The 16,982-nt window shown below is 42.5% G+C and overlaps 1 protein-coding gene across 3 annotated transcripts in view; it reads right to left on the minus strand.

Moving 5' to 3' along the window:
* Window positions 1-16,982, minus strand: part of PDZRN3 (PDZ domain containing ring finger 3) — a 242,894-nt gene that overhangs the window by 2,799 nt on the left and 223,113 nt on the right. For all 3 annotated transcript variants that reach the window (XM_032149506.2, XM_032149507.3, XM_032754995.2), the window contains 5 exons: window positions 15,406-15,493; window positions 5,700-5,798; window positions 4,501-4,563; window positions 2,660-2,761; window positions 376-492 (listed from right to left, as the gene is read on the minus strand). In XM_032149506.2, coding sequence (XP_032005397.1) covers window positions 376-492; window positions 2,660-2,761; window positions 4,501-4,563; window positions 5,700-5,798; window positions 15,406-15,493 — 469 coding nt within the window. The remainder of the gene's footprint in view (window positions 1-375; window positions 493-2,659; window positions 2,762-4,500; window positions 4,564-5,699; window positions 5,799-15,405; window positions 15,494-16,982) is intronic.

Below are 16,982 nucleotides of genomic sequence, written 5' to 3' on the forward strand. Positions count from 1 at the left end.
GACTCGTAGTAGCATAGTAGGGAGCTAGAGAGCGCCAAGCAGCTCTTGTTAAACAGAGGGGATTGCTTTACTTTGGAAAACATGGCTTTTTGCAATCTATGGTAATGCCGACGCATATGTTTTCCAAACAAATTATCAGAAGGTCAGCTTTGCTTTGGCAATGTTGCTTAGATTTAAAAGCTTAGCTAGGGACAGTACCAGCTTGCATTTCACTGGTCTGGTGCTCAAATAGAAAAGTACTTGAGGCTGTTTTCTTGCTGTCTTCCAGGTGGATGGGCTTCTGATGGTTTTTAGCACCGTAAAGGGAGATGGAGGAAGCAGATTTTCCTCTAGCTCAGCAGGGCAGAGTGTCAGGGACTGGTGCGTGGGCGTTACCTGCTGAAGCACGCTAGCTGTGAACTGCATGGCCTGGTGGTGCTGCTCCTCCAGCATGTCCATGTGCAGGTCATCCAGAAAGTCGTTCCTGTCATCGTCCATCCAGCCCTCATCCAGCTGCAGGCAAGAGCAGCCAACACATGCCTTAGAAGTTTCCTTTCATGTTCATTTATGTTTTTTTAAAAATGACATTACCTTGGGGGAAAATATGTCTAGGGCTTCCTCCAAGAGTCATCAAAATGCAGTCTGCCCAATGATTTGCTGTTAAGTCAGGAAACTATCCCACCCTTATATTAAAGAGACCTCCAACCCTACACTACATCTGGGGAAGTCTTTAATATCCATGATTTTTTTTATTTCAGGGTGAAACTCTTTCATCCATCTCAGCTACTTTCAGTGCAGGAGGACACCTGTGTAGGAGGATCAGGTAGATTTAGCTGTTCCACCTGCTTGCTGGACCAGACACGAGTTTAACAGGTCCCATAGAAAAACGATTTTTAGTATGAAAAGAGTTCTTTCTGATACAGTAACTAGCTGTTTGGCTTGGGCAAGATATCACTTTTTTTTTTTTTTTTGTTTGAGACAGAATCTCACTCTCCCAGGCTGGAGTGCAGTGGCACGATCTCGGCTCACTGCAACCTCTGTCTCCAGAGTAGCTGGGATTACAGGCATGCGCCACTACGCCCAGCTAATTTTGGTATTTTTAGTAGAGATGGGGTTTCACCATGTTGGCCAGGCTGGCCTCATCCTGACCTCAAGTGATCCTCCTGCCTCGGCCTCCCAAAATGCTGGGATTATAGGCGTGAGCCACTGAGCCTGGCTGGATATCACTTTTAAGAGGCCTTTATCTGCCTTGCCCAAAAAAGAGTGAACTATTCAGAAGTTCACACTCTATAGCCCATGGGCTGAATCCAGCCTGGTATTTTTATAAATAATAAAAAAAAAAGTTGAATGAGAACACAGCTATGCCCATTCGCTGACATAATTGTCTATGGCTGCTTTTGCACTAGCAGTCATGGCAGAGATGGTATGGCCACCCAAGTCAAACATTTACTATCTGGCCCTTTAAGAAAAAGTCTGTGACTGTGGGTGAGATGATTGCTGAAGTTCCCTTTGAGCTCATGAGGCTCCCATCTGTGGAGAATCAGATGCCCCGTATGCCACTGTCTCTAGGCTACTTTTTCAACTGGGTTTCATACTGACATGGTTTGGCTGTCCCCACCCAAATCTCACCTTGAATTGTAGCTCCCATAATTCCTATGTGTTGTGCAAGGGAACTCGTGGGAGATAACTGAATCACAGGGGCAGTTTCCCCCATACTGTTCTCGTGGTAGTGAGTAAGTCTCATGAGATCTGATAGTTTTATAAGGGGAAACCCCGTTTGCTTGGTTCTCATCTCTCTTCCCTGCTGCCATGTAAGAGGTGCCTTTTGCCTTCCACCATGATTGTGAGGCCTCCCCAGCCACATGGAACTGTGAGTCCATGAAACCTCTTTTTCTTTATAAATTACCCGGTCTCGAGTATGTCTTTATCAGCAGCATGAAAACGGACTAATACACATACCTAAAGAGATCTACTACTGGATTGCCCTAGATGTGTTGCTGGGGCCATTCTAAGTGGATCAAGAGTGCCACCTGGATGAGTTCATGATTTCTTCTGTGGAAGCAGTTATTACAACACAGTGGTTTCTGAATCAGATTACTTGGGCCTGAACCCCTCCCTGCTTTATCACCCTTCTTCTGGCCTTTCCTGGGTAACTTTTGAACCTCTGGAAACTTACTTCCATCTCCTGGGAAGGCTCTCCTGTGTGTAAAGTGCTCCACGGAGGGCCTAGCACTTATTCGGTGGTCATATCAGTTTTAATTATTTATCATTCAATGTTTCTTTTAATTTGAAAGAGCAAGTTTTAATTCCCCATACTCTGCTATTGTAAATGGAACCTGCACAGATCAAGGCTGGAACATATGTCAAGCCTTGGGAAGTCAAATGTCTTGACGTGACTCCGGTTGTGTTTTCCATTCAATTCTGTTTCCTTTTCCTTCCCTATGATCCCTGCATTAACGAATGTGGTGGGCCTTCAGTATAGATGCCAGGGTGGGTATCTAACTAACCTTAAATGGCTAAATCATAAAGTGAATTCTGAGTCACAGCAAATTTGATTACATTTCCAGGGAACAAAGCACCTTCAAGTTCACAGCCAATACTCAGGTGCTCTTTTGCAGGCCTGGGGATCTTTTGATTTTAGAAATACAGACCCAGTTTCATCTGTAGGAAGCCGATTTACCTGGAGTTCAGGCCTTGCAATCAGCAATGAAAAGTTTTTATTTTCTTCACTGGTTAGAAGAGCCACAGCCTCTTCACGGTTCTGCACCTCTATCCCATTAATCTTTAAAAAAAAAAAGGAGGGGGGCAGGGAGAGTGGGGAGACAAATAGCATGATTAGATGGTGCAAAATCATTCTATTTTATTTCAGACTTGCATTTGTCACCCACTCACACCTAAAACATAAAACTTCCCTGTAGCTGGAAAAGAATACTGATGTTAGGAAGGAAAGGTCTTGCTCAGACCAATGCAGTTTCTCTGGTCTATAAGGGAGCCTCCATGAGTGTAGTTCATGAGGTGACTGTGATGTGTAGGGTGTGAACAGAAGGGGCCGGACCTCCAGAAGACGGCACTGCGAAAAATCATAATGCTGTGCGGAGGGAACGTGGAAGCAACTAGACATAATATTCAGGCAGGAGCATATGTAGACATTATTGGATAATATAGAAGAAAAAGCAGCAGTGGGTCTGATATGAACATTATGGAAACTGAGGTTAAGAAAGTGGAATATAATTATACATGGTGCTTTGTGACCCCAGTTTGACACTTAAACTTCTTCAGGCCAGGCGGAGGGTCAAGTGGGCGTGGCACTCTATCACACTTGATTAACCCTCTTGCAGGATTTTTGCTTGCATGTCCTGGTGACTTTCAGCCCTGGTGGAACGCCGCCTCCAGGGGACACAGCAATGGTTCCACTGAATTGGAAGTGGAGCCTTCCACATGCCTCCTTACACCAGTGAGCCAACAGGCAGCAAAAGGGGTGACTCTATTGGTTGCAGTGATTGCCCTCAATTACCAAGGGAAGATGGGCTTGCTGTGAGACAGTGGAGGCAGGGAGGATTGTGTCTGGAACCTAGGAGATTCCTTGGAGTACCTCTGAGTGCTTCCATTCTCAGTAGTAAAGGTTAATGGAAAACTCCAGCAACCAAAAAAAAAAAAAAATAGAGGCAGTATGCTGAGGACCCTGACCCTTCAGGTGTGAAGGTTTGGGTCACTTCCCTAGGGCAAGTGATCCTGAGCAGCACAGGTTCTGGCTGAAGGCTAGAGAAACCCAGAGTAGGCAGTGGAAGAAGAAAATCAAAATGACTTGTGGTGAGGTATGCAGTGAGAAAAACACAGTGGATTAAGAATGAGAGGATACAGATGAGAAGAGGTAGAAAGCTGAGCCTTGTGGACACAATGAAGCCAAGAATCTCAATTCTGTGACATTAAAGAAGGTTGTAGCCAAAAGAGACATGAAGGGTCTCATTTGGACTAGACGGAGCAACAGGGCTCGAGGTCAAGTAATGACCCTTAGAAGCGATTCCAGGATGGTTAGATGTTGAGTCAGAAAATTTCTAAGACTTTTCAATCGATTCTGCTAAATTTGCCAAAAATGTTCCCCTTTTATGGATGAGACTCTGAAATGCTTGGTCCAAAGTTAATCTTTCAGAGAAACCTAAAACAAGAATTATTTTAGTTCACAAGGTGAAAACTGTTGGCCTGACTTTGGCTCACTGATGTTTGTTTTGATCCAAATAGAATGAAAGAAAATGAGGAGAACTGGCTCAAATTTTGCAAGGCCCTCTTTGGAGAGAACATGCCCCATCTAGTTAGTCTCAGTCCTCACCACTCCCTGTTGCATCTTATGACTCAGAGATAGCCTCACAATTAGTTTAACTTGTCTGACCTCACTACACATCTGCATTTGTGATCCCTGTTCTTTAACCTCTTCTGCATTTTCAACCCTAGACCTATCAATAGAACCAGTTTGTTCTTTAGTGATAGGCCCATTATGAGGCCACTGTTTGGAAGTGGACTTACCTGGATAATGCGGTCTCCTTCTCGGATGCGCCCATCCTTGGCTGCAATGCTGTTAGGGTCAATCTGAAACACACATGGACCATCTCAGCACAAACACAGACATGCATGAAAATAAGCAACAGCACTTTCAAAGCCATTTCTAATACACAGTCATGCTCATCCCTGTGTTTCTGTTTTGCACAGAAATAAACAAGACTTAGTGTCGTGCAAGGAGAGGCAAACATGAGCTGATCTGCTTCTAAGCCCTTTCTAGGGCCGGTTCTTGGATCCCTGTGTAGCAGCCCTGTTACACAGCAGTGTGTGCAGGCTCTGCTGATCTGAGTAGGCACAGCGGACTTTTGTTGCATGCATGGTAATGAAAATCAAGTCAATGATGTAGAACAGGTTAAAGGATACCCTTCATTATGTTGACTAGCAACCACACCTTATTTTATACCAAATACTTGTAATAAAATTTGGAAAATAACGTTAAAATTGAAATATAATTGGGACAAGGGGGACTGATAAGGGGAGGGATGTCCCCAAATGCAGAAAGGCTGGGTTAACTTAAGCTTGGTGGATGACATACAACCAAAGAGATAATTATTAAGTCTAGTAGTTCATTCTGTAGCGACAAATTTTATTTCCTGACAAAATTGGGTTTCTGTGTTTGCGAGGATGGGTGTGCACTGTAAAGTTTCCATACTGAAATCAGTTGCTTTGTATTATCTTCTCAAGGAAGATCAAAACAGCATGCATCTATGTAGTTTGATAAGTACATACAAGTCACATTTAGCTTATATGAAGTCAACTATATATACTCCACCAAGAGAAAAAAAAAGAGTGTGTGTGTGTGAGAGAGAGGCTTTAAAAAGTGTAAGTGATTCTATCCACCATTCCACTCAATGAACATGAGTTGGGAAATGTGAATCTGCTCTTCCCTCGGGGCCAAACACACAAAACCATGTAAACGGCTCCATTTTATGGCTGATTTGCAGGCTTCTCAAGGGTAATTTTGCCCTAAGTACTGACATTAGAACTTAACCTCCGTGGAAAGATGCAACGCCATGGAGTGTGATGAGGAGGACAGAATAATTTGTGTCTTTCCAAAGAGTTCTTGATGAGGTGGGTTAGGGTTGGTGAACATATAAAAGAAAAAAAAAAAACAAAACCCTTTGGTCTCGATATGATAGTTCCAAAAACAAAATCAGCCTTTGTACCTCACTGATATAAATCCCAATGTCGTCTTCATCGTCCGTCCGGTAGCACACAGTGAGGCCCAGCTTGTCCTGGCTGTTCATTCTGTAGAGGTCCACTTCCTAGACAAAGAAAGGCATTCCCCATTCCCAGTGAGACTCCAGCAGGCAATGCAAGTTCAGGGGATGTCAAATGCTTTAAAAATATTATCTTTAAATGATGAACTGGATTTCTTTGCATTCAACTGTGTAGGACCGGTTAACTTACTAAACAAAAAGTGATTATGGACACAGGATCAATGCCTAGGGCATTTCTGACCTTTCACTCAATATAAAGTCATTTTGAAAATAGTTATTTCATTGATCCCCCAAAGAAAAATTACCCATATTTTACTCAGCGTCAAGACTTCTGGGGCAGGGCTTTTCAAAAGCACTTTTTCAATGTCTGCCACAAGCAAGAATATTTCCATACCCCAAACCACCCAGCCATTTCAGTACAAATGTTTCCAATGTGTTTGGTTACATTATTTCACATTGCATTCCCTTAATATTCACAGTCATAGAACTTGCAAACAGACTACACATAAATTGATCCAAGAAAGGAGGGTAATGTGATAGTGTGCAATTAATGTTCTCCATAACAGCTGTGATATTTACAGTTGAGAAATTAGTTTCAGCCGCTATTACTGCAAATTAAATAAGAGAAAAGCAAAGTGAGCCCAAACACGGGATACATGCTATTCTATTTGCCAATTAGTCTGTGCTTCAGAATGAAGTCAGAACTTTGGAAATTGTTGGAGCCTTAGGGGGCCATCCTGGGACTCTCAGTGTAGCCAGGCTAAGTCACTCCCCTGCCCACTTTGCCAATGACTTGTGCAAGTTTTTGTAGCTCCAAGCTGCAAGCCTATTTGAAGGGCCATGTGATAAGTTCTCCGGCAGATCCTTTGGTTTAATTTTTAGTGTTATCTGCTCACCAAGCAGGAGAATGGAGGGGCTGTGAGATGGGGTCTTCGTGCCATTTTATCTGGGGACTATTTCCTAGTGGCCTCTCTCAAGGGTCTTCTTAGAGGGGAAGGAGAATGCAGCTGTCAATGTGGAGAAGCTCAAAACAGTTATTTGGAAGATACTTCTTGAACTTTCCCTGATGAAAGGCAGGGTGCCAGGCACCACGGACACTTCCCAGGTGGAGGAACAGCAGGTGCAAAAGCCCTAGGCCAGCATGGCCAGAGCCCCATGTTCAAGGAAGAGAGAAGTGGGCTGAGGGTGGCCAGGTGGCAGAGCTAGACCAGGCAGGGCCCATAGGCCAGCATGAGCAGCTAAGATTTTATTTCAACATAATGGGAACCCGTCAAAAGGTTTTAAGTGAGGACTGCCATGATCTTAACGACTTTCAGCAGTCTCTCTTGCTGATATATGGGGTATAATGTGGTAGGGAAGAGTTGGACCTATAAAGACAGATGTTCAGATCCCAACTCTCCCTCTTTCTAGCAGCTTGATCATGAGCTTGTTATTATATCTAAGGTCTGTGTCCTCACTAGTACCTGTCATCCTGCCTCCCAGAGTCACCAACATGAGGCACACAAGAGCTCTTAGCACATTGACTGCCCCATAGAAAGTCCACGGTCACCGGTAGTATAATAATTACATGCAGGTATGGTTACTTGCCTGAAGTCACAAGAAGTTGTTTGTGGCAGAGTGGGTATATTTCAGTGCCCCTCTTAATAAGATTATTTTCTGAACACCAGTATGTTAATTAATTCAACAGTTTCCTAATTATAACTCTAGCAATATGGTAAATTCTCATTAAATGAAACCCCATTAATTTCTGATAATTGAGTTCGGTGGAAATTTCTTCATTCTTGAGATATATACTAAGTGGGTTTAAGGGTCATATTTAACAATGAGAGCATGCCTAAATACTTGGGAATAACCAATTTGCATACCACAAACATACTAGTCATACATCATCCTCTTATGTTTCAAAGACATCCCCCGTCTCTCTTAGGGTACACTTCATTTGAATATGCGTAAGAGGGAACACTTCTTCAGTTCTGACATTTCCTCTAGGTTAGTGTGAATCAACGAAATCTCATGACAGTTTAGGTCCAACTGCACAGATGTAGCTCGCCCAGTGCTATCCCTGCAGGAGACACATCTTGCTGAGACAGGCCCACGTGCAACCCAAGCAGAGAGAGCGAGCAGTGGGAAGATTGTAGGAAGAAAAATGAGAAAGACGAGAAATGTTGAGAATTCAAGTTGCAGCTTTTTCTGAATGGCTGGCCGCCAAGGTGACTATCTTTCAAGGAAGTACAGAAGATTCTATAGTTCTACTGGACTTTCTTCTACTACTACTACTACTACTCAAAGCGTGCTTCCTGGTCATGACGAGGTGAGCACAGAAATTGAGGGAAGTGTTCAGAAACCTCTATAGCAGCTGGACATTGTCATGATAACCAAGGGCATGATTAGCAGACTTGTCTCACTGGACAAGATGTAGACCAGTTTAGGTGTTGGTGAACGCGTCGCAGATGGGGTGAGTTACACAGTCACACACAGTAGGACCATGTATTGGTTAGAGACAGACTGAAAAGTAAACCTGGTCCTTGTGGCTTTTCAGCACAGTCTGACAAGCACAACTCTGTAACACACTTCTAGATTTGAGTGTTCCATTTGAGAGGAGTAAGGTACGACGGGTATTCAAGTAAGAAAAAGACTCCTAAAGAATGTGATAGTGACGCTCTGTTATGTAGAAAACGATTAGATTTATTTGGTGTACTACCAAACATGTAGGTGGCCTGATATCACAAGACTTTAGAATACAATTTTGATAAAACCTAACCTGAAAAGCATTTCTGTTCTATCTTTTGTCAGTATTTTGATTGACAGAGATTTGGAGGACTATTAAGCTATAGAGTAGTTGACATTGTTCATGTTGCTAATCATGATTTTTCTGTACATTTTTCCTTCTGAATTTGTCAATTCCTCCAACAAATCTTTATGACTGACTTTTTTTTTTTTTTTTTTTAATCAGGGAGAAAACTTTCTTAGAACAAAGTTTCAGGCTGGAACAGAAGATATTCAAAACATTTATTGCTTTAAGATATTTTCATCTGAATCAAGAACCACTTACGCTTCCTTCCTTACACACTTTTTATACGTTGCCACTAACCTCATCTGTGTTTAGTAAATTAGTAATCGATTCTCCATAAATGCTGTTTGACATTTTTGCATGGGACAGAAGAGGGTCCAATTAATAGTTCTGTTCCCAGTTAGTATTCATTTTAGAACACATACTCCCTCACAATAGCAGAATGGCGTAGAGCCCAACGCTGCGTTTAGCCTTTAACTCCCATCACAAATCCTCTCAGGACAAACCGTCCTGGGGACAGTCACATTCTTAGTTGGATCTTTAAAACAGACATAAGAATGATAGTGTTCTACTTCAAGGGCAGCACTCCAGGAGCAGTTTTCTATCTTAGAAGTGGTCTGTGTTATCAAAGGATCAGTGATATTGGATGAACAAATGCCAGTGAAGCACATTTCCAATAATAAAAGAGCAAAGGGTATTCTGGAGCTTACTCTAGGTATTTACTTGACATTGATGTGAGATAGGATGGTGTGGGCTATAATATTTCCTTGCCTTATCTGGCCCTTCTTAGGAACTCTAAACAAAAGCTAGAAAAGCTTCATTTAGAAGGCACAGGATACCACTTAGCCTTGGTCATTTAATTTTCAAGGGATGGTTCAACATCACAGAGAAGAATCTGGTTGCTGACAGTTAAGCACAGAGTGATCCATAATAGACTTTCAGAAGCTCTTGAAAAACAACAGTGTAAGAGCTGGTATTGCCTCTGGATCTGTATGGATTTATGGTTTACCTTGTTTTCTTATAAAGATTACAGTAAGGCAATAGTAGCCGAATAATGAAGTGTCTAGACTTGTATGCTGTGCACAGTAGGTGCTCAATAAAATTGAATGAATGAGCTTGAGAGTCCAAGGCAGGATGATCCAAATGAAAAACCAGTTTGGCTCCATCTTTAATGAGGGAGGTTGCCTTGAGCAAGTCATTGAACTTCGACAAACTTAGCCATTCTGTGGTTTTAAAACAAGATACAATATTTTGGGGCTCAGTGGAAAGTAAAATTCCTCAAACTTACTGGGTGGTTTGTAAATTCTCAGCATTTCTGTGTGACTCTCATCTAGTTTTACACAACTGAGCATATTGCTGAAAGCATAGAAGTTATCAACATGTTATCTGTCTGTGATGGAGATAAGATTTCAAAGAAGACTATTAATCAAACTGGTATGAATAATGTAGTAGCATTATCTGGATTACAGCTACCCCTGTTACTGGTATCTTGTTGCTTACTGGTCTAGATGGACTGTTGATAAAAATGAACAGTTAAGCCTGACATTTCAGATGAAATTGAAACGATATTCCAATTAAGAGTATTAAGAGGGCCATTCCACCTTGTTGATTCAAACTCTCATCAAAGGGGATCTCAAAGACTAATTTCAATGCTTTATCCACCTCCAGGAAGACTGGCCACTCAAGCATAACTCTTCAACTTACTGGTCCAGGTTGCTGTGCACATTTAAGTTATCTCAACAGTTTCTGTAGCGAGTGATGGTGCTATGTGGGATATAGAAGTATCTCTAAAGACTGCATTTTCCCTCAAGGACCTTATGTTTGAGATAGGGTAACAAGGCATTTTATTCCTTCATTCAAAAAATATTTCCTGGGTGCCTACTATATGCCAGACATGGTCTAGGCAAAAGGAATGTCCAGTAAATGAGTTAGACAAGAGTCCAGCTCTCAGGGAGCTTGTATTCTAGTGGGAAAGAAAGACAAGAAGTAAGTAACGGGCCAGGGTGCGGTGGCTCATACCTGTAATCCCAGCACTTTGGGAGGCCAACGCAGACAGATCACTTGAGGTCAGGAGTTTGAGACCAGCCTGGCAGACAAGGCGAAACCCTGTCTCTACTAAAAATACAAATATTAGCCAGGTATGGTGGCACATACCTGTAACCCCAGCTACTTGGGAAGCTGAGACAGGTGAATTGCTTGAACCTAGGAGGCAGAGACTGTGGTGAGCCAAGACTGCACCACTGCACTCCAGCCTGGACGACAGAGCAAGACGCAGTCTCAAAAAAAAAAAAAAAAAAAAAACCCTAAATAATGGTACTGGTGGCACAGGGGTGCTTCAGAGAGTAGCCAGGGAAGGTCCTCTGGAGAGGTGACATTTGGGAAAAGATTGAGGCCGAGATAGGTCCTGGTTTGCAGGCGTAGTACAAAAAAATGGCAAAGACCCTGATTACACAGGAAAAGTAATGAGGAAGCCAATTCAATCCAGGATGGGGCTGACCAGGAAAGGTTCCCTTAAGGATCCCTTCCTTGTCCTGGGCCTCAAAGGCTAAAGAAAAAAATTCTAGACTGGCTGGGGCATCCTGCATAATCTCCAGGTCAATCCTGGTTCCCTTCTGATATACTTAGCTTCCTCTATAAAACCAGGTTTGGAGAGCATTTTAGTCTCCTATTGAAATTGTAGTTTTCCTTTCCTTTCTGGTCTCAGAATTACATCCTGAGAATACAATACAGGTGACAGCAGTTTCGCAGCCTACATAGGATGCTACTGATGAATTGCCTGGGAAATTAAAACAATAGACAAAAGAAAAAGCCTTCTTTGGGCATGTATTTTCTTTCTTATTTGCCTACAGGAAGATGTAGAGCAGGTGTTCAGTGCCTGAAAATTTATGGGTAATTATTTGTCTGCTCAACCCTAGGGTACACTTGAGTGTAATCCCTTTAACTCTAAGCAGTCTCATAATAACAGGGATTTGACACTTACCTAAATATGATCATTTTGTGTATTTTAAAAGGGAGAACATCTGTTCATGCCTAGTAATTTTGTATTTTAGAAGATGGGTTTCACCATTGGCCAGGCTTGTCTCGAATCTGACCTAGTGATCCACCCCCTCATACAGGCGTGAGCCACTGCGTCTGGCCAGAACATCTATTTTTCTCTGTGCATTTGCTTTAATAATATCTCAACACACTCATACATATTTTCCTCGTATATAATATCCATGGAACTGGTTGTTCTTTGGAAGGCGCTCACTTTAGTCCAATTCAATTTAGATGATAAGTGGTCTGTTGAGATTGGCCCCTTACTTAAATAACAGCCTGATTTTTCTAAAATTGAACCCAAGAGTTAGAACAAAACAGGATGGAATCTAGAAGGCAGACTGCGACAGTTCTAAGAAATCTCGTGTAGAAGCAGGGATGACAGGCACGTGCCAGTCTCCCTGAAAACTGGGCCCACTTTAGGAAACTCACTTCTCAGCACGTAGGGTTTATTAATTAACCTTCTCGAACTGATTGACCAGAGAGATACACCTCTGAAACAGAGCAATGCTGGAGGCGCAGCTACTGTTCTCTAGTGGAGACCCTTCTGGTGAGTGGCTGCAGTAGGCCTTAGCTGATATGTTCCTGGCCTAGGAGGCCTGAGCCATCACCACCACAGAACTGAGGACGACATCTGTCCAGAACTGCCAGGTTCACTTTATGAGAAGGTACTTAGGTAAGAGACATGACCTGGTGACATCTGAGTTGCTGTGGACAAAATGTTAAAGCAAGACTTCCTGGCTGCTATGGACTCACAGTACTCTAGGGTAACCGTTCAAAGGGGCTAGAGATGGAGAATGCCCTTATTCTGGTTGTTTAAGCAGAAATGAAAAGCTAATGTCTAATGGTCCTAATGGCTTGTGAGCTCCTTAAGGGCAGGCAGAGTGGTGACTTCCTGATTTTGCATTTCTAGGGCCAAACAGTATATTTAACGTAAGAGACAGTAAAATGAACAGAACTGAAAATAAACACGAATATAAAGTCTGATGGCATCCAAGGTCTAGCTTAAAATATTAATACTAGACTAGTTTTCTAAACACCTGCGTTGTGTCTGCTTTTATTCATGAAAAGAGAGAAGCAGTCTTAGGAACACAGTGTCACATGCCTACGAGGGGCTCAGTCGTTCCTAGGCCCTGATAATGTTACTCTGCATGGACAGTGTGGACAATATTCGTGACTAGGGCGCACATCTTGACACTGCAATGAATGAAAGGCACCACCAAAGCCTCGCTGGTGTGACTCAGGAGAATAAGAGGAAATGATAGCTTGGGCTGCTTTATCTGGGCCTGTGGCCTGTAGGTCAGGGGTCCTCTGGCTTTAATGGGCACCGAGGTACCTAGGGACCTTGTTAAAGTGCAGATTCTGATTCTGAAGATCTGAGGGGCCAAGTTTCTGCAGTTCCCACATCTTCTAGGCGAGAACTCTACTTTGACCACCCAGGCTGCTGGTCCTCCTACCACACTCTGAACAACAGGGTTCTAGGGAACAGTTTCTGAGTGGCTCCCTCCTGCTGAAAGCAGGATGCTCTCAGGTGCTTCATGCTTTGAGGAGAAAGACTCAGTTTGGGCTAGTCTTAACACTTCTTTAATACTAGCTAATCTCCTTAGAGAAAAGGCAGGATGTAGTGGCCCCAGGCTCCCAACCCTCAGCAGGCACCTTTATTGAGCACCAGGATTTAATAACACTGGCTTGTGTCCACTGTATTTAATTGTATGGGATTTTCTATTTAAGGCAATGGATGCTGACTTTCTGCTTGAGGCAGTGCTATAGTGTTTCCTTTAAAATAAAATTACCGTAGTTTAAATAAGTTGAGTCGAGTTAAAGAGAAATACAAAGCACATAAGAGTTCTGGTGATATTCAGATATAAGAAAAAAACTGTAAGGCAGAGTGGCCCAAATTGGGCAGATACTGTGGGGGCTCAGTGAATCTCCTGAAACCATATGCAAGCTCTCACAGACAGGAGGATTTTTCCAGAGGGGGGCTGTGGGTTCCATCAGATTCTCAAAGGTATTAGAAACTAAAAAAAGGGCTAAAGAACCCACTGCTATAAAGTCAAGTTTAACTAAATACCAAAGACTGCAAAGTCTCTACTACTTCATAACTCTAGCTTCTGAAACACTTTACAGCTTTATAAAAGAACTCTACTTTGCCACAATTACATCATCAAAAAGCAGTGTGGTCCCATAAAGATTATGAAATAGCCCTCTGTTTGGAAAGCAGTGTTTCTCCAACAGTGTTCCAGAGAACTGTAGACTGAGGAGATATAAACAGGTACTTGGTCAGAGAGGTGGGGGAAATTCTGCCCACTCCCCCAGGGGATTTACCAATGCTAGTTAGATAGTCAAGATTCTCAGAAGTCCTCCAAGAAATCTGTTTAGTTTTCTTCAATCTGGCATTTCCCAAATGTATTTCATTATGAACCCCCTTTGGAAGGAACATACATTAACAAATTAAGGAACAAGTGTCCTGAAGGAGTCACGGCTGCTTCACCAAACAGCCCTGAAGCTGGGGTGATAGGACACTAAATAAGAGGCAGAATCCTGATTTTTGAAAATGACAAAACTACATTTCCTGGAGCAATTGTTAAATGGCAAGCGCTTTGGTAAATGGCTGACAGCAAGCAGAAACAGTCAAGTTTTTATAGTGAGAATAGTGGCCATTCCTGTTTAGACCAGGTGCATTTAGGGAAAATTTTAAATTTTTGAAAACTTGCATAGAGTCAGTCATGCCACTGGCAACAAGTCCTTTGATTTGACTGTATCTGGCTAACCGTCAGTTAAGTAATCGTTTGCACACATTTATTGATTTTTAACTTCTGTCTTGGAATGAGAACTCTTGGTAACTTTAAGTTGAGGAACAGCTGTTTTCTACTATTCAACTGCTTCTGTTCTTGCACAGAACCTACTGCCACTAAACAATTCGACTTCAGAAGTATTGGTAGGACAGCACAGATTACACAACAGTTAGCCATGAAATTGGATAAAATGTTCGATTTTTCTTGGGTGACCTTTTGATGGTACCCAAGGGCTTACCTGTCAACATCAGGTGTCTTTTTACCTTATTCCATAAAATCAGCTTTCAAAAATGCTGTTATAGTTTTTGAAACCCCATTGAAATATAAAAGTGTTTCCCCCAAAATATAAATATATTATACAAGTTAGTGTTTTCTGTATTTTCTATCACCCTTATTAAAAGGAAAATGGGAAGTAGAACTCTCTTGGCAACCTGGTGTCCTCTGAATATTTTAAACCTTAACAGAGACCTATTTGACATTATGTAGCATCTTGAATCTTTACTACTGTGTGGCCTCAAATAACATTTATGAAGAGTTACGGACTTGTTTAATTTCTTCTATATCAATGTTAGCAAACTTGAAGCAAGTGAAGCAGTGAACAAACCCTTTTGTTAGGGCGGGCTAGCATTCACTCAAGTAATTTATCCACCTACTCTTCAGCCATCTGCCTTTGAGTAAAGAGTGGTGATGACATAAAAGGGAGGAAGGTGAGGAGGCTTATGTTAGTTACAAGAATGTATGGATTATGTGGATTCAAAGGTTGACGACAGGATTTACTGTCCTATCTTTTAAGTGATTCAAATAAAAAAAAAGTTTACATTTCTGCTTTTGGGACTTGATTATTAAGCTCTGTTTCCAAGGAGAGAAGAAGAATCTCCGTTGTGCCTTTCAAAGGGCATGAGTAAAAGTGGTTCTGCTTTTGTTATTTTCCATCAGCATCTGTAAACTGACTTATGCTTATAGAGAACGTATTAGGCATTCTGTGTTCTTAATAATGACTCCTAAAATGAGACAAGGACGTTCTTCATACCTCCAGCTCCAGCTCCTCCCTGTCCATCTCCTGATGGATGTCTCCAATGTAGTCATTTGGATCGTAGTATTCATGGGCTGAGGGATGCCTGAAAAGAGATGCAACATCTTTACAGCCCTGCTTCCATTGTCAGTATCTGTTTCTCTTACACCCATTGTCAGTCCAGTGGCAAAGTAGCAATTCCCAGGGTGTGGGCCCTTTCATGACTCACTTCCCTCTGGATGGGGCTCTCAGCATGGTCAGGACCTCCATCATCCTAATTTTACCATTTGCCTTTAGTCCATTTCCTCCTGAAGGACTTAAGATGCAAAGTGCCAGCCTGATGGGCTTTGTTATTTGCAGAACCCATCCCGGAGCCTGCCAGTCACGTGATGCAACGTGACTAATTTGTAACTCCATCTCTACGCAGCAAACAGGACAATATTTTACTGCTTATTGCTTCATTGTTAGATTTTATCTCTGCAGAGAACTAGGCTCGAGCCCAGGCAACAGTCTAAGATATGTGCTGGCCTCTGAGATCAGTTCAAAAGGCTGAGACTGAAACTGTTCTGCTGTTACCTAGGATTGTGTTTTTTTGAATGTTACCCACAATAATATGTTTGGTATCACAAATGTACAGTATGCACTTACATGGTTGAAATGTACGTACAAACATGTAGGCATAAGTGCATCTGTGTGTATATGTTTACATATAATGAGTATACACACATTCATTCTGCTAGGAGACTGGAAAGCTTATGTTTCCTTAGGACAACATATGCAAAACACAGTCCACAGAACTCACGACATCTTTGGAAACATCATTAATGGAACCTCAAGGAGCAAAGGCAGTGGGAATCATAACATACTCCATCAGTGGCTTTGAAAGGAGCTTAACAGTCCACGGTGCCAGATGCAAAGCTTCAGCCTCTGATTGTTGGCTGGGGACCCAAACCTTCACGTTCTCAAAGGTCAGCACAGCAATCAATGGGCTCTAGTCTTCCCTCCCAGGCACTTAGTTTTGAAACAACAGATCAGACATGAGTGGCCATTCAAACAAGGACTGGCTTTCAATTTTCTGGACCCATCAGGCAAATATACTGCCTGCACTTAAAGGGCTTTTAGTACTGAGGATACTGTTGGAAGGTCTGGGCTTTCAAGCATCAACTTAACATTCCCCATTCAGTCCCGACACACGCTCTTGCTGTTGTCTGACCTTGCAGCCAGAACCTGAAGAAGTCTGACCTCTGGACTCTTCTGACATTTCTCAAGTCGCCCCCCCGGGGAAAACTCATGTCATGTTAACTAGACTTAAGAGGAAATTACAGGTTTAGCTTCTAAAAGGCCCGTCACTGTGACAGGTCAACATTTGAGAGTCAGAAGTAGCCTTAAAGGCCTCATCAATAATGTGAGGCAGTTTGGTCTATAACGTCAGATAAATGGTTTGGATAATCGTACTCAGTGAATCAGCCAGTTGTTCCAGAGGATCGAATGGGCCACTACAGGGTACTGTGGTTCAGAGCTGGGAGTCGGGGTCTGACTGACCTGCCTTTCCATCAGCTCAGTGGAACCTGGTGAGTTTGCAGTTCCTCATCTGT

This window comes from Hylobates moloch, unplaced genomic scaffold (genome assembly GCF_009828535.3).
Source record: "Hylobates moloch isolate HMO894 unplaced genomic scaffold, HMol_V3 SCAFFOLD_4, whole genome shotgun sequence".
In the NCBI taxonomy this organism is placed as follows: domain Eukaryota; kingdom Metazoa; phylum Chordata; class Mammalia; order Primates; family Hylobatidae; genus Hylobates; species Hylobates moloch.